This window comes from Heptranchias perlo, chromosome 2, assembly GCF_035084215.1.
Source record: "Heptranchias perlo isolate sHepPer1 chromosome 2, sHepPer1.hap1, whole genome shotgun sequence".
Taxonomy (NCBI): Eukaryota; Metazoa; Chordata; class Chondrichthyes; order Hexanchiformes; family Hexanchidae; genus Heptranchias; species Heptranchias perlo.
This window is the reverse complement of record NC_090326.1, coordinates 92463229-92485138: the sequence shown is the minus strand read 5'-3', so window position 1 is coordinate 92485138 and position 21910 is coordinate 92463229. Positions and strand designations below refer to the sequence as shown.

Here is a 21910-nt window from a genome sequence, read left to right as displayed (position 1 = left end):
AACCCGGAAGGAGCTGGAGGCAAAGAATGTGAAAGCTGCAGTGACCTTGACAGTAACAGGCAATGTTGTGAAAGCTCGGGCAGTTGGTTGTAGGTCTTGTTGCAGGAGGTGGCACAACTCTGACAACCTCCATGTGCACTGCTCCACAGAGAATTGCAGGTGTATTGTTCTGGGTCTATGCACTCTGGGAGACTAAGAATTCCTGCAAGCTCTCCTACTCCTATTTGCTCTCTTTCCAGCTGCAGTTGTGTGTGCTGCTTCCTCCTGATCTGCCTCCTCTTCATCATCCTCAAGCCAGAGTGGAATTTCCAACAGGATGCCATGATGAAAAAAGTGCATTGCCAGAAGCCCCTCAAGAATTGACAACATTGTACAAGAATTACAAACTCTTTCAAATGGTCTAAGTAGCCAAAAAGCACAATTTAATAGAAGCAGAATGCTTCCCTAAACTTTCCAGTCATTTATCCGAGAGCTGCTGAGGATCCCTTTAAATATCGCTGGAAATGGCAGCCTCCCAACTCGTACTGGCCATGGTTGTGGGCAGGTTGAGGAATTAGTCAGAGCAATGTGGGTGGCAATTAAAATGGCGCCCAGGCCATGAAACCAGCATAGAACCCTCATATACATATATGTATTAGGCTCTCGCCTGATTTGGGCAGGAGTGCTAGCTGCCTAAATCAAGACCCGCTCAAAAATCGCATCAGGCCGGTCTTGGGCACCAAATCAGCGCAGAGTTTGTGTTTAATTTTCGTCCTGCTTCTGACCCGTTCACACAGAATAATGGGGCTGTAAACAAGGGACAATTGTCCCCATTGTGTCTGATCATCTCTCAAAGCCCTTCCATATAATGAATTATTATTACGGTGTATTTATACTACAAGCGGTTTCAGCTGAATCAGGTGTCAATGACTGATACGACTCCAAAGCAGAGCTCCCTGCTCCAGGAAGTCTCACACAACCATGCTGATGTCAGGTCAGGCCCTGACTCTGAATTCACATGAAAGTGCTGTTTTGTCAGCAAACATGGTAGGCATTTTGGATACAGCAAGATTCCACAACTTGCAAGAAGATTCCTAGGCAGTTAATCTACTTTTCTGATGTTATTGGTTATGGGATTATACTTGGACAGGACACCGGAAGAGCTTCCTACTCTTCTTCAACAAGTGCATTGTGATCTTTAACATCACCTCAGTTTAAAGTCTCATCAGAAGAACAGCTCCAACAATGCAGCATTCCCTCACTATTCAACAGCTTAAATTATAATCTTCTGGCCCAGAAACAAAATTTTTTTTAATTCTTGGGTTGTGGGCGATGCTCATTTATTGCCCATCCTTAATTGCCTTGAGAAGATGTGATGCCGGGCCTCGTTCAGCATTGTTTGTACAACTGAGTAGCTTTTTAGGCCACTTCACAGGGTTCCTGAATCCATGTTAACTGCTGTTTATTAGTTTATTATTGTACAGATAATCCTCAAGTTTATTCCTAATAATCGATCCCATTATTTTATGTGGAACTGAATTAAGACTAATGGACCTGTAGTTACTAGTGCCTGTTTTGTCACTCTTTTTGAAAATGGGCACATTAGCCTGTTTCCAATTTACTGGTACTCTTAGTATCCAGTAACACCCTCATAATAATTGCTAGTGCCTTGCAGAAAGAGCACTAACAATTTTTAAACTAGTCACAGTACAGTAAAAAGTAACAATAAATCTTTAAGCACATTTAAAAAGTACCGTTCCTTGCATGAATTATTATTTTTACAAAGTTCAGGTTTACCTGAAGTGACCAATCCAAACAGGTCACAACACGGTGTTTTGACCAGTGCTCATCATAAAACTGGCGGTTGAAAGAAAGGTTTAGCCCAGCTTGGAAGTCTCTGTATAAAATGTAACAAAATAAAGTATGAACCAATAATATACAGCAAAGCTTTCATTATGTTCAGTGTCAAGATGCTATGGAATTTCCCCCACTTTTCTTCCCTGAAGGGACTAACTCAACTGCATTCTACAAGCGAGCCCTTGCTCACGTGGTCATTCCTCATGAGTGAGCCTTGACCATGAGGGTAAACAAGCTATTCATTGGTGGAAGTCGCAGCCAAATCTGATCGTATCCTCAACCTGGAGGTTAATAGATGGCCCCCAGGAACAGGTGCCCTAGCTGATTTACCCCTTCCTGTACCTAAGTACTGTGGCTTATGTAATGCTACCAATATTGATCCAGACAAGATCACCTAGCAACCCAGAATAGGCAAGGAATCAAACCTGGGACATACCTGGCCTGTATGGCTCAACAATATACCAGAAAGTGTATTTACCCAGGGAGCCATTAAAAGGACCTACCTTCCTATGTATTTCCATAATATATTGTCATGTTGTACTAATAAGGATGATTTTTGTTCTTTTAAGTGGAATGAGATTTTGATGGTTCACACATACTCCCACATGCAAGACTAAACAAAATTCAGGGCTTCAAGTTTGTTCCCACAAATAAAGCAATTTACTTAAGTACATGAAATATCCTTCTGTGCAACCACTGCATGTAAACCTACATGCAAATTGTACTGGTGCTACAGTGAAACAGGGAATCACCACATTTACCCAGAAAATAAGAATGTTAATATTGTAGTCATAGGCACTTCTAAATAATTCAGTGAAGTTGGTAAGTTGCTAGCAATATCAGTCACTGATGTGCATTTGAGAGAACACTTTGCATACTGACAGTTGCCCATACACATTTGTGCCATCTAACAAATGTATTATAATTTCAAAATGATAAAACATACCCTTCTTTTTCATCCAACTCCTTGCCACCATAATCAAAGAAGAGACTAGAATCTTCAGCAAGAGCACGTTCTATGATACGTATGTTATGGTCGAAGAAAATCAAAAATTCCTCTGAATGAAGAATTTGTTGCTTCTCCTCTTCAGTGAGTTCTCTAGGAGAAGCTTTAAAAAAAAGGGCTAAATATCTCAGCAATATTCAAAAGGACTAACATCCAATTTCCTGATTATTAGAATATAGTAGACATTAAATGACTCCAAAAGCAACGGTAATTATAATCCTGCCCAAGTCTTTCAAAGTAGACCAGTTTTTATACAGCAGATTCCTAATCTATGAGATCTTGCAACGGTATCGTTGTAACGCATTGCAAAGCTGATGAAAATTAATCAGAGATCTGTAGTGTAATTTCTTTTATTAAAAGATACAAAGATTAATAAAGGGTCACAAAACAGATAGTAAGAGTTACAAAGAGAGTATGAAAAGAAACTTGCAAGGGATATCAAAACCAATTCAAAGAATTTTTAAAGTTATATTAGGAAAAAGAGGGTGGTCAGGAGCAGTGTTGGCCCCTTAAATACTGAAAGTGGGGATAGTGTCATTGACAACGGGGAAATGGTGGACATGTTGAATAATTATTTTGCGTCAGTATTAACAGTAGAAAAAGAGGATAGCATGCCGGAAATCCCAAGAAAAATAATATTGAATCGGGGACAGGGACTCAATAAAATTAACATAAGTAAAGCAACAGTAATGAAGAAAATAATAGTACTAAAGAGTGACAAATCCCCAGGACCAGATGGTTTCCATCCCAGGGTTTTAAAGGAAGTAGGTGAGCACATTGCAGATGCCCTAACTATAATCTTTCAAAGTTCTCTTGATTCAGGAACTGTCCCTCCAGATTGGAAAATTGCACGTCACTCCGCTTTTTAAGAAAGGAGAGAGGGGGAAACCAGGGAATTATAGACCAGTTAGCCTAACATCTGTTGTGGGGGAAAATGCTGGAGTCTATAATTAAGGATAGGGTGACTGAACACCTCGAGAATTTTCAGTTAATCAGAGAGAGCCAGCATGGATTTGTGAAAGGTAGGTTGTGCCTGACAAACCTGATTGAATTTTTTGAAGAGGTAACTAAAGTAGTGGACAGGGGAATGTTATTTATTTGGACTTCCAGAAGGCATTTGATAAGGTCCCACATAAGAGACTGTTAGCTAAGATAGAAGCCCATGGAATCGAGGGAAAAGTACGGACTTGGTTAGGAAATTGGCTGAGCGAAAGGCGACAGAGTAGGGATAATGGGTAGGTATTCACATTGGCAGGATGTGACTAGTAGAGTCCTGCAGGGATCTGTCTTGGGGCCTCAATTATTCACAATATTTATTAACGACTTAGATGAAGGCATAGAAAGTTTCATATCTAAGTTTGCCAATGACACAAAGATTGGTGGCATTGTAAGCAGTGTAGATGAAAACATAAAATTACAAAGCAATATTGATAGATTAGGTGAATGGGCAAAACTGTGGCAAATGGAATTCAATGTAGACAAATGTGAGGTCATCCACTTTGGATCAAAAAAGAATAGAACAGGGTACTTTCTAAATGGTAAAAAGTTAAAAACAGTGGATGTCCAAAGGGACTTAGGGGTTCAGGTACATAGATGATTGAAGTGTCATGAACAGGTGCAAAAAATAACCAATAAGGCTAATGGAATGCTGGCCTTTATATCTAGAGGACTGGAGTACAAGGGGGCAGAGGTCATGCTGCAGCTATACAAAACCTTGGTTAGACCGCACCTGGAGTACTGTGAGCAGTTCTGGGCACCGCACCTTCGGAAGGATATATTGGCCTTGGAGGGAGTGCAGCGTAGATTTACTATAATGGTACCCAGACTTCAAGGGTTAAGTTACAAGGAGCGATTACACAAATTGGGGTTGTATTCTCTAGAGTTTAGAAGGTTAAGGGGTGATCTGATCGAAGTTTATAAGATATTAAAGGGGAACAGATAGGGTGGATAGAGAGAAATTATTTCCGCTGGTTGGGGATTCTAGGAGTAGGGGGCACAGTCTAAAAATTAGAGCCAGACCTTTCAGGAGTGAGATTAGAAAACATTTCTACACACAAAGGGTGGTAGAAGTTTAGAACTCTCTTCTGCAAAAGGCAATTGATACTAGCTCAATTGCTAAATTTAAATCTGAGATAGATAGCTTTTTGGCAACCAAAGGTATTAAGGGATATGGGCCAAAGGCAAGTGTATGGAGTTGGATCACAGATCAGCCATGATCTTATCAAATGGCGGAGCAGGCATGAGGGGCTGAATGGCCTACTCCGGTTCCTATGTAAAAAAAACAACCACCAAGAATAATCAACTGAACTACTAAAATGAAAAGCTGGTGTGTAATTACTACACACTTCTGTTAAGAAATATACATTATATATAATGTATATTGTCCTTTTCTGACTTTTTTAGAAAATTGCAGCTACAATTCAACAACGCACTCTTTCATCTGGATTTGTTCAAAAGGTCTCCAAACAATAACCTACGACAGACTGTAATGCCGAAACAGCTGGCATTGTCTACAAAAATCAGTAAGTGCACCGCTTTGTATTCACATGGATTACAGGACTAGAAATTGCTAAGACCAAATTCTTACACAAGTGAAACCTTTAATTTAGATTCTTATAACTTTACAAAATGTCCAGACAAGTCTGTGCGGTCTTACAGTTATAGGAATCACTTTATACAACAGACAATGCCATGGCAATGGAAACTTTCAATCTGCAGAGAACTGTTGGAGAATCTTCAGGAAATTGGATTTTTAAAAATTAAAAAAACCCTTTCCTTGGTATTTAAAAAAGATAGATCCTGTTAATTGTAGCAATTAGCCACAATATCAGTCTCCAACTGAGCACAAATTTATTAGATTATTCATTCAAAGCACTCACTGCACTGTGCTTTTCCATTTGAAATTGCATCACTGAGAGCGCTTTTAGTAGGACTTTTTAAGTTGAAATAAATCAGTTTAGTTAGCTGGTAGAAACATTTTCTTAATATTTAACTATCTTCTAAGTTAAGCATAGAAGTACTAGAGATCTTATGAATTATGTATTAAATACAATATGTGCCTTTCATTTCATTGAAAACTCATTACAAGTTACTCCTGTAGGTAGGGCTGTGGTAGGTATTTGTAATGTTAAAGATGTCACACTGTTTGACCACATGACAGCTGCTACTTCATAGTTAGAGCATATTACCCTGCGGTTTTGCCATATGGCCATTGGATTCTCTCAAGTTTCTCAAAATGCTTCTGAAATTTTTTTCAGCTCTCATTTCGGTAACTCAAGTTTCTCATGTCCAAACTAAGAGGTTAAACAAAATATATATTTTGAAATTACACATTTCACAATTCCAATAAATTGCCTTTTGTGTCATTTAATAACTTAATTTCATTATGCAGACTGAGCATGTGCTGTGTACTTAATTTCCCCAGATGTATCAGTCCCACTCAGTCAGCTGTATTGAAAAATATTTTTCTTTACCATCTAGCACTTTCTGCTTTATTCAAATAATTGAGTCCATTTTCAAAGCAGAATGTGGAAAAGAAAAAAAATAAGTGTTCTGTTGTAGCATTGCGGAGGGTGGGGGGGGGGGCGGAGAAAGAGAGCCAGGTGGGGGTGGGGGGAAAGAGAGCCAGGTGGGGGGGGGGGAAGAGAGCGAGGTGGGGGGGGGGGAAGAGAGCGAGGTGGGGGGGGGGGGAAGAGAGCGAGGTGGGGGGGGGGAAGAGAGCGAGGTGGGGGGGGGGGGAAGAGAGCGAGGTGGGGGGGGGGGGAAGAGAGCGAGGTGGGGGGGGGAAGAGAGCGAGGTGGGGGGGGGGAAGAGAGCGAGGTGGGGGGGGGGGGAAAGAGAGCGAGGTGGGGGGGGGGAAAGAGAGCGAGGTGGGGGGGGGGGAAAGAGAGCGAGGTGGGGGGGGGGAAAGAGAGCGAGGTGGGGGGGGGGGAAAGAGAGCGAGGTGGGGGGGGGGAAAGAGAGCGAGGTGGGGGGGGGGAAAGAGAGCGAGGTGGGGGGGGGGAAAGAGAGCGAGGTGGGGGGGGGGGAAAGAGAGCGAGGTGGGGGGGGGGAAAGAGAGCGAGGTGGGGGGGGGGAAAGAGAGCGAGGTGGGGGGGGGGAAAGAGAGCGAGGTGGGGGGGGGGAAAGAGAGCGAGGTGGGGGGGGGGGAAAGAGAGCGAGGTGGGGGGGGGGGGAAAGAGAGCGAGGTGGGGGGGGGGGGAAAGAGAGCGAGGTGGGGGGGGGGGGAAAGAGAGCGAGGTGGGGGGGGGGAAAGAGAGCGAGGTGGGGGGGGGGGGAAAGAGAGCGAGGTGGGGGGGGGGGGGAAAGAGAGCGAGGTGGGGGGGGGGGGAAAGAGAGCGAGGTGGGGGGGGGGGGAGGGAAAGAGAGCGAGGTGGGGGGGGGGGAAGAGAGCGAGGTGGGGGGGGGGAAGAGAGCGAGGTGGGGGGGGGGAAGAGAGCGAGGTGGGGGGGGGGAAGAGAGCGAGGTGGGGGGGGGGGAAAGAGAGCGAGGTGGGGGGGGGGGGGAAAGAGAGCGAGGTGGGGGGGGGGGGGAAAGAGAGCGAGGTGGGGGGGGGGGGAGGGAAAGAGAGCGAGGTGGGGGGGGGGGAAGAGAGCGAGGTGGGGGGGGGGGAAGAGAGCGAGGTGGGGGGGGGGAAGAGAGCGAGGTGGGGGGGGGGAAGAGAGCGAGGTGGGGGGGGGGAAGAGAGCGAGGTGGGGGGGGGGGGAAGAGAGCGAGGTGGGGGGGGGGGGGAAAGAGAGCGAGGTGGGGGGGGGGAAAGAGAGCGAGGTGGGGGGGGGAAAGAGAGCGAGGTGGGGGGGGGAAAGAGAGCGAGGTGGGGGGGGGAAAGAGAGCGAGGTGGGGGGGGGGAAAGAGAGCGAGGTGGGGGGGGGGAAAGAGAGCGAGGTGGGGGGGGGGAAAGAGAGCGAGGTGGGGGGGGGGGAAAGAGAGCGAGGTGGGGGGGGGGAAAGAGAGCGAGGTGGGGGGGGAAAGAGAGCGAGGTGGGGGGGGGAAAGAGAGCGAGGTGGGGGGGGGGGGGGGAGAAGAGAGAGCGAGGTGGGGGGGGGGGGGGGAGAAGAGAGAGCGAGGTGGGGGGGGGGGGGGGAGAAGAGAGAGCGAGGTGGGGGGGGGGGGGGAGAAGAGAGAGCGAGGTGGGGGGGGGGGGGAGAAGAGAGAGCGAGGTGGGGGGGGGGGGAGAAGAGAGAGCGAGGTGGGGGGGGGGGGGGAGAAGAGTGAGCGAGGTGGGGGGGGGGGGGAGAAGAGAGAGCGAGGTGGGGGGGGGGGGGAGAAGAGAGAGCGAGGTGGGGGGGGGGGGGAGAAGAGAGAGCGAGGTGGGGGGGGGGGGGGAGAAGAGAGAGCGAGGTGGGGGGGGGGGGGAGAAGAGAGAGCGAGGTGGGGGGGGGGGGAGAAGAGAGAGCGAGGTGGGGGGGGGGGGGGGGAGAAGAGAGAGCGAGGTGGGGGGGGGGGGGGGGAGAAGAGAGAGCTAGGTGGGGGGGGAGAAGAGAGAGCGAGGTGGGGGGGGAGAAGAGAGAGCGAGGTGGGGGGGGGGGGAGAAGAGAGAGCGAGGGGGGGGGGGGAGAAGAGAGAGCGAGGTGGGGGGGCAAGAGAGCAAGTGGCGGAGGAAAAGAGAGCGAGGTGGGGGGGGGGGTGGGGAGAGCTATCTTGTTTCATGTTAATGGGGGTGAAATCCAACTTGAGCAGGGACGCCCTATTTTCCTTTTGTTGAAGTTAGTGAAAAAGGAAAATCAGCCATGGTGTATAACGGCTATTGCCCGTTTTGGAATTTAATTGCAATGTTACTTCAATTTTCAAAAGAAACACCAGCTGAACTTTTAGGCGATCTATTCACCTCCACTTGTGCTTCATTGACAGACAGGGTCAATTTCAAAATGTACATCTGTGAGACAGATTCTAATTGTCTCTCGGCTGTTGGAAGAGGGAAAATGAGATGCAGAGAGTAACAAGCAGATGAACGGTTTTCTTCCTCATTCTAATTTCATTTCTTAAAAAAAGGATACATTTTGAAAGACAAAGCCCTGAGGGAAACAGATTGGAATGGAGGGTAGGAAGGAGGGGCAGAGCAGTGGAGGACAGGAGAGATACTGGTTGAGGATGAGCATGTCTGTAGTCTCTCAGCACCCACCCTTGGAGAAAGAGTGGATGGAGAATTAATGGTGAGTGACGTCAGAGCAACGAGGAGAGGAATAGACAGAGGTAGAGTGGGGTGTTCAAAATGGAAGAGGTAGGGGTAGTAATGGGAGGGAAGGGGTAGTAATGGGAGGGAAGGGGTAGTAGGAAGGGGAATGGTGTAACAAGGTGAAAGGGTAGGGAACACAATGGAAGCAAGGGGGTAGGGGGAAAGCATGAGTGGTTGGGAAGGAAGCCACCCAGGGCAACAATTTCCCTGCAACCCTCACCCCAAGTACAGCCTGCAGGCATTGATGGCTCCTTTCCTGTCACACCATGTCATACCACCCACCACCACCACCCAAAAGAAGAAAAAAAGACAGAAAAACAGAAGAGGACAAAGAGTTAAAAGAGAAAAGCAGCTGAAAAGAGAGACAGCGAAAGAGGAGACGGATGGAGAGAATCAATAACACAAAGACATCAGTGACAGATAAGACAATAACCATATTCTCCATTTACAATGCCACATATCGACTAGTACTGAAAAAATGTATATGTAAGACATGTTCTACTTCCTTCTACAATGTACTTAGTAAGCACCTGAAATTTTCAAAACATAGTGAATGAATTGAATCATGAAGATAAAAAAAAGGTAATTTTGGGATAAAAGGAATGTATTTTTTTCTGGCATTCTCACAAATCTATTATCCAAAGTTTATAGTCCCTTTTTGATTGTATTTGACTTATGAAACAAAGATTTTAAATTTCTATTGCCTTGGGTGATAAATTGTAATTCTACCCTTTGATCAATCTACAAGATTCACAATGGTGCTGTAAAAAAATGTTCAGTTATAGCTGCAACATAGTTACATAGTTTTTATATAAAACGGTTAAATATTCAGTGTATTTTAAATAAAGTATTTGTAAGTTACACCAATGCCTGCAGTTATTAACAAGAACTAAAAGTAGTATTAGCAAGTTACATTCCCAAGTTAGTTATTACAAGACATTTCCATTTGCCTTACTTATGTACAGATTTATAAAATAGCTGCCTTCAGAATGGATTTTTACTTTCAAGAGCTTTTAACCTAATGTTTACTATGGCTGAAAGTTTCATCTAAATAAATTGCATTCCCTCCAATCATCTTACTGTACAATTTTTCTTTCTGTAAGAAAGCAGTGAGCAATAGACTTTCATACAGTACACATTGTATACAATAACTTTATGCAGTGATTAGAATACTGGTTATTGTTTGATGGTACAAGCTGAATATGAATTAGTTCTTAAAATGATTAAAAATCAGACTTTAGTACTGTATAGGAGCGTTATTAAAAAACAGTGAATATTTAACATTTGACTTTTCAGAAAAAAAAATCAACAGTATTCAAAAATGCTGCATGCAGGAAGTGCTCTTTTTAAAAATCCTTTACCACTAAACCACAAACTCCAACCTCTGCTTTCTGTGTAATCTACTATAATTTTTTTCTTCAGTAACTAGTACTCTTGTGTACACTTTGATCTCTGTTTCATGACTCTCCCTTCTTTCTTCTAGACAGAAGCCAGCAGATGCACAAATGGCTGATCAAAGTATGTTTCTGAGGAACACTCAAAAATAAGAAAGGCCACCATGTCCCAACCAAACCACTATCTGACAAAGCAGCATTTTCTTAGGAACTGATATTTATTCCGCAGCAGAACACAATGATTATCTCCCTCACCTTTGATGTTTAATGGAGTTCTAGTGATGTGCTGAACTTGCTTACATCCAATGTAAGAGATTATAAATGGCAAGTCATGAGGACTCAAATTTACTAGAAGTCAATAATCCAAAACAAAATTTAATACAACAGTAATGTAACCTGCCTACTCCTGAAAGAGAATTTTTCGATCAGTAATCTCTAGCTGCATCTCCCTTGATCTTTCACTAAAAGTTAATGAGATGATGCAGCGAACCAAGTCATTCCAGTTTCCCATCATTAAATACTCACATACAATATACATACTGATATACGCACATAATAGACACACATATTTATACTCTATATAAACTTATTTATATTCTACTAGCAGATCTCCCATGATATTAATCACATTGAGTTTTATAATAGGGATATTATTCCAAGTTATATTACCGGGATCATCCTGAAACGTGGCAGTAATGAGACGGGATCTCAGGATTTAGCAGTATTTTAAGTGGTGCCAGGGTCCTAGAGAACTGGGGAAGGAGGAGGGTGTCCTACGATTCCAGGACATTAGAGAGGGAGGTTCCAGGAACACCAAGGCAGATGCTGAGACCTGGAATCACTGGGAGACGGATTCTGGGATTGGGGCCATTCGGGAGGGATGGTCTGGGAGCATTGAGACAATTCTTGGATAATGAAGCACTCGCAATGTGGACTAATGGTTTGTAAGCAATGAAGAGGGTCCTAGCATCCAGCAGGACTGAGGAGGGGGTTTTAGAGCATTGGGGATGAATTGGAGGAGCAAGATCTAACAAACTCGTGGTGGTGGGGGATCCAGAAGAATGGGACCCAAACTAACAATATCCCCTTTCGAACCATCAGATTTCAAGTGTTTACATCCAACAGCCTCCTCCCCAAAGCCGTCCACAGCTACTTCTGTGCCCTCAAATACTCCCACAACTTTCTCCAATTTCAGCAGGCTCCTGCTGCAATGGATTTAAGCAAAAATTGTGTGTTTCTTAAAGTTAATGGATGGAAAATCTGGAGCTAAGGATACTCAGCTGATGTAATTTCCTAATATACACTCTCAGCATGTGGAAATATGCAGAAGCAGAAATTTTAGTGCACGGTTAGCGAGTTTGCTGACTTACACTCAAACAAATTTCGAAAGGTAAACAAAAATGTGCTAAAGTTCATCCTTCATGCTTTTATTGTAAAAAAAATTGAGCCCAAAAATGGTTTGTAGAAGAGAGATTTTTTTAAACTCAATTACCAGCACCTGCTGTCAGAGAGAAAATGGAAGCGATGGCTCAGGAAGGAATATAGGAACAGGAGTAGGCCATTCATCCCCTTGAACGTGTCCACTATTCAATTAGAATGAAATTTTCAATTGACCTAACCTCAACGGCTTTTTTCTTTGGAGGGGGCGGCGGGGAGAGAAGCATTCCAGATCTCCACTACCCTTTGTGTGACGAAATGCTTCCTGACATCACCTCTGAACGGCCTCTCTCTAATTTTAAGGTTATGCCCCCTTGATCTGGACTCCCCCACCAGAGGAAATAGTTTTTCTCTATCTACCCTATCAAATCCTTTAATCACCCTGAACACCTGAATTAGATCATCCCTTCATCTTCTATACTCATGGGAATACAAGCCTAGTCTATGCAAACTGTCCTCATAATTGAGCCCTTTTAGCCCCAGTATCATTCTGGTGAATCTGTGCTGTACCCCCTCCAAGGCTAATATATCTTTCCTGAGGTGCAGTGCCCAGAACTGAACGCAGTACTCCAGATGCTGTCTAACCAGAGCTTTATACAATTGTAGCATAACTTCCACCCCTTTGTATTCCAGCAGACTTGAGATAAAGACATTTTATGAGTAATGGAGGATGGTTGCACCAGAGTGGAGGAAGTGTGGGCTGGTGTTTGGCGTGGGTATCCATTATTGGTACATACCTGGGGGGTGGTCTGCATCCCTGGGATCTATTTGACTTTTTCCACTCCTGTCCTCCAACCTACCATCGACCTTCTCCTTTTGTTCTTTCCCTGCCCCCTTACCCTGGCTTTATATTTGGTTAAAAGCTGTTCATCTCTGTGATAGGGAAAGGAGCCACAAATGAAAATCCAGCCCTCAGCAGCTTATTTCCCATCACACCTCCATTTAGGTGTCAGCCTTGGCTCGGTGGTAGCACTCTCACCTTCGAGTCAGAAGGTTGTGGGCTTAAGTCCTGTTCCAGAGACACAAGCATATGACCTAGGCTGACACTTCAGTGTAGTACTGAGGAAGTACTGCCCTGTCAGAGGTGCCATCTTTCAGATGAGATGTTAAAGTGAGGCCCCATCTGATGTAAAAAAATACCAAGGCACTATTCGAAGAAGAGCAGAGGAATTCTCCCCAGTGTCCTAGCCTATATTTACCCCTCAACCAATATCACAAACAGATTATCTGGTCATTATCTCATTGTTGTTTGTGGGACCTTGCTGTGTGAAAATTGGCTGCCACGTTTCCTACATTACAACAGTGATTATACTTCAAAAGTACTTAATTGGCTGTAAAGCACTTTGGGACGTCCTGAAGTTGTGAAAGGTGTTATATAAATGCAAGTTCTGTCACCCATGCTCCTCCTGCCTCCTCTCTGCTATTGTGCCCCTGCAGGTAGGCTTGTTGGGTCTGGGGGAAGCACTCCTGCTCCTCCGGGCCCAAAAGCTATGCTATAAAGGCACTTACCTGCAGTTTCGGGCCTTCTCGCCTCCTCTCACGCGGCGTGAAGGAGAAGGCACGGGAGTCCCCCAGAGGTTGAAATCGCAAAACCTTTCAAAATGGAGGCCCGCAGCCTCTTTGAAAGGCGGGTAACCAACCCACCTCCTGAGAGCGGGTTGGTTGCCCGCCCCTTATCCTGTCGCAGTGAAAACGGGAAATGGGCAGGTTGGAGGCGGGTCTGAAATTGTTGAAATTTTCAAGGCCCCCCCCTGCCCCCAACCCACAAGTTTTTCCCATTTAAAATCCTGCCCCATATCCTCAGACTCTCCGTGAGCAACAACAGATATGGATAGAGAGTGCTTTATTCAAATTTCTAGTTGTCAAAAAGACTATATTCAAACAAACTTAGTTAACCTAGCCATTGCATGAGTATGAATTTCAATTTCTGTTCAAAATTATTTGTTTACCACTAAAATTTGATCATAATGTGGTCAAATGACAAAGCCATGACTGTTAATTTTGTGCTCCTCTTTGGTTCTCATGGTGAGATCTGATTGCTGTCTGTGGTTCTGCGGTTGTTTCATAACAGAAATGCTGCAGCAGCAGAGAAATATAACCTATTGCTCAGGCTGATTTGTAAGTACACTGTTGATACTATCATACAGTGCAGACAGTGCCCCCCCCAGTCAGAAGGTGTTACTACAGCAGTTAACAGATGACTGATATTATAGGGACATGGGGCTCGATTTTCAAAGTTAAAAAACGGGTGGGCTGAGGGCAGGGGGGGCATTGAAAATTGCCACCATTTCAGACCCGCCCCCAACCCATCCATTTCCGGTTTTCACGGTGGCGGGACAATGGGCAGGCGACCAACCCGCTCCCTTTCAAGGAGGCTTCAGGCCTCCATTTTAAATGAATTCCCCATTTCAACCCTGGGGGGCCGGGAATCCTGGGCCTTCTGTTTTAGGCCTCGTAAAAGGAGGCGAGAAGACCCGAGACTGCAGGTAAGTGCCTAGAAAGGCACAGGTTGTGGGCCTAGAGGAGTAGGAGTGCTTCCCCCAGGCCCAACAAGCCTACCTGCATCAACATCCCCCCCCACCCCCGATCACGGACCCCCGACCCCGATCCTCCCCCTCCGATCCCGATCCCCAACCCTCCCCCTCAACGATCGCGGACTCCTGCAATGACCCCCAATCCCGCCTCCGTGATTGACCCCCCGATCCTATCCCACATGACTCGTGACCCCCATGCCCACTCGTGCCCCCCCTCCCCCAATCCATGTAAACAAAGACTTACCTGAAGACGTCCTTACCCTGGCTGGTCTCCCGTCCGACTGAGACCAGCCTGTCAATCAGCTGGTCAGTCAGACTGGAAACCGACAAAAAAAATAAAAGACTTCCTTACATCAAAATCATAAGGACGCCCGGGAAACCCGTACTCATGGGTTTCCCAACCTCAAATTGACCCCCCCTGCCCCCTTCCCGGCTCCGTTTGAAAATTGAGCCCATGAACTCAAACTGATTCTTAATCGATTTTTTTTCTAGCCCAGGTCACATTTATGTTGAAGTCAATCTATCATTTTTCTATCATTTTTGCTTTGCACCGACATGAAAGTGGAACTAGCTCTTTATGAATGTGCTGCATAATGCTCATCCGAAACCATGGCAAACGAGTGACCATTGATTTCTTCAGAATCCAGAGTTTTACCTGAACATTTTTTTTTAACTTTTTCTCCACTTCACTTTGCAATCATTTTTATAAGCATATTTCTATACATATAGTAACTTTATCATAAACACAGACAAATTAATTTTAAAGTTTCGGTAATGATTGTAAAGTTTTCCAGAAATGTTGACTCTTGAGCACTTTGTCCTTAAGGTCATACTGACTTCATGATCTCAATATTGGCATGCTGTGCCCATGAACATTCAGGCACGCAAGCATCATCACAACGGCAGACTGTTTTGCGCATGTCTACTAATCGAGCACCAGCTTTTAGAGTGAATAAAATCCACCACAGCGGAGGGATCATAAGACTCCAGTCTATCCAATATCAGTGCGTTCAAACACGTACAATTCTCAGATTGGTACGTTTAGTAGAAATGCATCTGTAGTTATTTTTAAGAAAGGCCATCTAAGACTCAAGAACGGTAAAACCCAAAACCAAATAATAAAATTACAATTTAAATTTGGCATTTATCCAATATATAATTTAAATACCCTAATATACAAAATAAACTGGCTTTTAAAGTGGCAAGTAATTTTACTGTTACATGTAAATGTTACGTGTTCTGACCTAAATACAGATGACAAGTGAATTGGCACAGAGTACTGTAGTGTAGTGGTTATGTTATGCAAGTTCAAATTTGAGAATTTTAAATTTAGTTTTAAAAAAAATCTGGAAATAAAAAGCTGGTATCAGTAAGAGTGAACATGAAGCTGTTGTCGTAAAAACCCAGTCTGGCCTATGCGTGACACCAGTCCTACACCATCGTGGTTGACTCTTAACTGCCCTATAAGTGGACTTTTATAGAACCTTAGAAAGAGGCCCACCACCACCTCCTCAGGGCAAGTATGGATGGGCAATAAATGCCGGCCTTGCCAGCGTTGCCCACATCCACAGATTGAATTTTTAAAAAATCTAATGTGGAACTTGGATCCATTCTGATTAAATCTAGTTACATCTCATGAAAAGTTTGACTTATCTGCTGGGAGGACAGTATATTGTTAAAATGAAATTCAATTATGATGATTTGGCACAGTGGTAAAAAGTTGGGACAGGAAGATCAGGGGGTGGAGAGTTTAAATTCTTCCTATTAATAATTTTACTGAAAATTTCAACTAGAAGATACTTCAAAACTGGCCCCCAATCTTAAACTTGGCCACTTTAAAACACATTTTTCCCAGTTTATTTTGTGCATGTTTTAAGCATATAAAACTGTATCAATATTGTTTAACATTATTCATTCAACAACAGTGATGCCATAAACCCTTTTACTCAAGAATCTCAGCAATTTATGTAATTTCAGTAGTAACTGCCCAATCAGCTCTGACTTGAAAAGAGTGAGAGGTTAAAAACATCAAAGAACAACTACATTACACAATGTTGAACCCATTATTGGCAGTCCAACCCTGAAATCAATTCCTGAACCCTTGGCAGAAAGTTACTGTTGTATAAAATAAATTCAACATTAAACATGGTTTGGCATACAAAACCCATCAACCCACATAGGCTCAAATGGATTACACAAAAATTAAAAGAATGATAATGACCTACCTTCTTTGGTTTCAGCTTTCTGATCTTGGTTTTCCAGCTCAGATTCAGTTCCTAGATTCAGTTCAGGAATGTCGTCATCTTCATCCTCTGCAAGAAAAGGAGAAAAAAAAAATCTTATTTTAGAATGGTTAGAACTTGCTACCACATGGAGTAGTTGAGGTGAGTAGCACTGAAGCATTTAAGGGGAAGCTAGATAAGTACATGAGGGAGAAAGGAATAGAAGGGTATGCTGAAAGGGTTAGATGAAGTAGGGTGGCAGGAGGCTCATGTGGAGCATAAACACCGGCACAAACCTGTTGGGCCAAATGGCCTGTAAATTCTATGTAAATCTGAGTTAGGTCTGCCCATTTATTCTATTTCAGCTTTTAAATTTTCTGAATTTTCATAAAAGGACAACAGAGTTTGTAGGCGATAGCATGTAGCAGAAGGTGAAGATTCATCCTAAACTGCGGGAATGAAAGTTGACAACCTAAATCCAATGATGAGTGACAACTCCAGAACACAATCTTAAAAGCTGATTTAGAATTTAGATCAATTAAATCCAGACAGTCCAGTCGTAGCTCATGAAAACTTGAACTTATCTACTGAGGGCAGTATATTGTAAAAATCAAATTTCATTTTGATTATTTGCCACAGGTCTGGTGAGAGAGATTGGGGAGGGAGGGGGGAGACAATGGCATTCCTCCTGTTCATAATTTTACTGAAAAATTCAAAATCACATTTTGTACACCATCAGTTAGTGACAATAAAATTGGGCAAGAGCACCTCTGTATTTTCAGAACTTGCACCACCCTGATGTGCTCTACTAACCTAATTTTCTTGCAGTGTAAGCAAAAGCCCCTCTCATATTTCTCCTAAATATTTTAGTCTTTTCCCTAGCACTATGTATGCCTACTGATGGTCATTGAAACAATAAGTGTTAGTTGTTCTGGCCGAGAAATAGGATCATAAACTTATCCTAGCTTCTTACTTTTTTTTTAATAAAGTACCCTTCACCCTGGTCAAACACAATTTAAGATACTTGGTCAGTTTGATCTTTTGCTAACCACCAAAGTTTTTGAGTCCAACAAATGAGAAAATGGTTCCAATATCCGTTCCTTCAAATGTCTCTGGAAAGTCATCCTGACAGATGTTCCAGTGTCAATGATAATCTCTCCTCCTGATAGGTGCCTAATCTCTGTGGCCACATGAAATTAAACTTCTGTTGCTGCATCACAAAATGTTTTATCTTCTCCATAATTCTATCTTCCATTCTCTCATTTTATCAAAGCTGATCTGTATGGCATCTGCTTCTAAAGTAAAGGACTGGATGGACCAATGAGTTAGCACATTACTTTCATCTCTGCAGCCTAAATGTGCCCTACATGAATTGATCAACCAAGTTCCTGATGAGTGTGAACCCACAGCAAAATGGCCCAGGATTTGCTGTCAAAATAACGGTGAAGCTAATGGTGCTCACCGTTATTTATGCGCAAATCGTACAGCAACTTCAGGCGAGGGGCAGATGTGCAGTTAAAAGCGAAAATCCATAAGTTGATGTCCGAGATGCGCCACTCTGCCATTAGCTTCCCGAAAATGGCATCTCGCTGTCTGCCTCACCATTCAAATGCATTGAACGGCATGAAGTTCCTGTATTTCCCTGGTAGATACAAACTAAACTCGCCACAGAAAGTTAGGGCTTGTCCATTTCAGTCTAAGTACCCTTTTTAACGGTGTGATAAATGTTAATTACTGCCAAACAACCTCCCTGGCACTGAAAATTAACTATTACAAGTGTGGAGTATCATTCCTTCAGGTTTTAACTGCTTGTAGAGATTTAAAATAAAATGTAAATTAATTTTTGTTTACTTTTTCTCTTTTTTTTCTCTCTCTCTTAATCCAATCTTTCTTCCCCACTCTTTATTTCTCTTTCTGTATCTGATTTGACGTTGAATTCACATTCTAACTTACGCTTTCTGGTTCACACTCCACGCTGTTCACTTAATAATCCTTCAATCTGATTGGTTAAGGAGATACACAGTTGCTTGCCCTGTTCACACAGATCCGAGAAGCCCACACTTCCAGCAACTTGCAGTGCAAAATCTCATGGAAATTAAACAGACAAGGGCAAGTCTAACTAACAGCGGGTGCTGTTCGTTGACCAGCTGCAGCAAATTCTGGGCCAACGTTGTCTCCCATGTGGTATTCATAGTAGGTTTCCTATTATTGCCTCCCTGCTGTGGCTGCAACCTCTTTCTAAATGGTGAGAAAAGTCGGGCCAAAGGTCTTCCTCCTCGTTCCTGATCTCTGCGCTCCTCCAAATCTTGCCTCTTGCACATCCCCGATTTTAAATCGCTCCACCATTGGCGGCTGTGCCTTTAGCTGCCTAGGCTCTAAGCTCTGGAATTCCCTCTTTAAATCTCTCCGCTTCTCTCTCCTCCTTTAAGATGCTCCTTGAAACCTACCTCTTTGACCAAGCTTTCGGTAACCTGTCCTAATATATCCTTATGTGGCTCGGTGTCAAATTTTGTTTGATAATGCTCCTGTGAAGCGCCTAGGGACATTTTACTACGTTAAAGGCACTATATAAATGCAAGTTGTTGTTATATCTAGCGATTTGTTGACTGGGGTAGGGTTGGAATCATTTGTAAATTTGATCAGTTGGCACTGAACTTCTGAATAGACTACATCGCAATGAACATTACTTAAAAGGTAATCCTCAGTGAATAAAGCATTAATTCTGAACATCAGAAAAATGATCAATTTTATGGGGCAAAAGGAACATAGCAGTAAAATGTTGCGAGAAATAATTTCATAATACAAAATATATGTTCTAACATATTCCAACTACAGAATTGATACTCTAGCTTAGAAACTATAATTATATATATTTCACTGAAAATGTAGAAACACAATATAGATATAGTAAATTGGTAGTACTCCCTTGATCATAGATAAATAAGGAATAGTCTCTTTCTACGTCATACGGAAATGCTTTGGTAATGACTGCTATAGAATACCTTACTTGTTACAAGGACTCTACATCTACGCTGCAAACCCCAGGTCTCTAAATGAAGGAGCTTAAAGGCTGTGCATACATTAGCCTGAAAAGCTTCGTGAACCTGGTCGCCCATCACCCACAAACTCGTTACATATGCAGCTCTCACCAGCTTCACTAATCAACTTGCTTCTGGGCACAATGCTTTGCTGAACTAAAAGGTTAATGACATAGGGCCACAGAGTCTTAACTTATCATTTTAGGCATTAGAGCAACCAACAATGTCAAAAACAAATGCAAATTCTCAGGATTTTGGAATATTAATACAATCCACCCAAAAGCACTACAATCTGATATAAGGAAACAAAAACTGGAAACCATGTTTCATGCAGATGTTTAAGGCTTCAATGATGTCTCCTAAAATGATTACCAAATCTGTTTGCTCCTCAGCTAGCACAAGTCAAATGACATTTTTCACCTGATGATCAGATACACATTTGACGATGACATTTTTGAAAAAGTTAACAAATGCTAATTGCATTGCAATCTATCCATTATAAAAATAAGGGGCCTGGATTTTCTGGACCGGAGTGTTATTTGGATTTTTCAGTTCCCTGTTCATATCAATCTATATTTACGCATTAATTTGATGGAACATAGATCCACCTATGGTGTGGCGAGGTCAAAGGCAAATCAGGGACCTCCTGAGTGGTGTAGCCAATGGCTTACCCCGCAGACCAACCACATGGCACCATAAATAACTGAGAACAGATGCCATGGGCATGATTTTGACCCCAAGCCGGGAAGGGGTTGGGGGGCCAAATTGCAGACGGAAACCCGGAAGTCCTCATGATTTTGATGTAATGACGTCTTTTATTTTTTTTTGTTATTGGCTTGCTGTCCGACTGACCATCCTGATTGACAGGCTAGTCTCAGTTGGGCAGGAGACCATCCAGGGAGAGGAAGTGTTCAGGTAAGTCTTTGTTTGTATGGATGTAGGGAGGGGGCAGTTATTGGGGGGAGGGGAGCGATTGGGGTCAGGAGTCTGCGATCATGGGGGGGGGGGGGGAAATCGGAGGTCCGCGATCGTTGCGGAGGGGGGGGGGCGATCGGGGTCAAGGATCCATGATCGCTCGGGTTGGGGGGGGGGGGGGGGGGGGAGGGGGGGGGAAGGGGGGGAGGGGGGGTTGCTGCAGGTAGGCTTGTTGGACCTGGGGGAAACACTCCTGCTCCTCCAGGCCCACAAGCTGTGCCAGAAACGCACCTACCTGTTAGTCTCTGGTCTTCTCGCCTTCTTTCACGAAGCGTGAAAGAGAAGGCCCGGGAATTCCAGCCCCCCGGGGTTGAAATTGGAAACTGTGGGAAAATGGAGGCCCGAAGCCTCCTTGAAAGGTTTTGAGGCCCAACCCACCTCCTGGGAGCGGGTTGGTCGTCCCTCCCGGTGAAAACCGGAAATGGGCGGGTTGGGGGCGGGTCTGAAATAGTTGCAATTTTGAATGCCCCCTTGCCCCCAACCCACCCGTCTTTCACTGTTAAAATTGTGCCCCATAAGTCAGATTGAGGTGTGGCACTGGGAGGTAGGTGAGCTGCAACTTCTAAAATCACCACTCAACAACTTAAAAAAGTTAATTACAGTTTTAAAAAAAACTTTTAAAAGGCTGTAAGAAGTAATCTCTAGTGTCTGCACCCCCCCACCCCCACCCAGTCATGACCACTTTCCCGACACTCTGAGTTTACATGCAGAATCCTCAGTTAGGCATCAGAGACATTTAGCGAGTGGTAGTCCTTCCTGTTGTTGAGAGTGACAGTTTCATCGAGTGGAGCCTTCAGTGGCGCATCGGTCCCATCAATCGCCCCCGCGTCCTGGGGAAGCCAGCAAGCCTATGGAAGTTGGTGGACCTGTCTCTTTGCTGTGCAGGGGATATGTTGTATTTAATGGTCGGATACCCTGCGGAAGATGGTATCTATCACCTGTTGAATGCAGGTCCTCACAGCTCCTTGGCTGATGTTATGGAGGTCTCCAGTGCCTGACTGTAAGGAACCAGAGCCATAGAAATTGAGCGCCTTCATCACCTTCTTTGCCACTGATAAGGCCCTGCGGGAGGTGGACCGCAGCTTTAGGTCTTCATGGAGCATCTCAGAGGTGGCCAATTGCTTCCTTGCTGAAATGCAGTCTACACATGGAGCGCTCCTCCGACAGTGCCTCAAAAAACATCCGTTCCCTGTACACTCTGTGGGAGGTTGTAGTGAGATCGGTTCAGTCTCCGGCTATGGTGCCTCAGGCGGCATGCTTGTTCCCACTGCTCCTCCTCCAGGTTATGAATAA

At 44.2% G+C, this 21910-nt stretch overlaps 1 protein-coding gene across 1 annotated transcript in view; it reads right to left on the bottom strand.

Annotated features, from left to right (window-relative positions):
• The window catches only part of dync1i1a (dynein cytoplasmic 1 intermediate chain 1a), a 236830-nt gene that overhangs the window by 89974 nt on the left and 124946 nt on the right, over positions 1–21910 (bottom strand). The window contains exons 7-9 of the mRNA XM_068004236.1: positions 16608–16694; positions 2783–2945; positions 1777–1876 (exon numbers count right to left, since the gene is read on the bottom strand). Coding sequence (XP_067860337.1) covers positions 1777–1876; positions 2783–2945; positions 16608–16694 — 350 coding nt within the window. The remainder of the gene's footprint in view (positions 1–1776; positions 1877–2782; positions 2946–16607; positions 16695–21910) is intronic.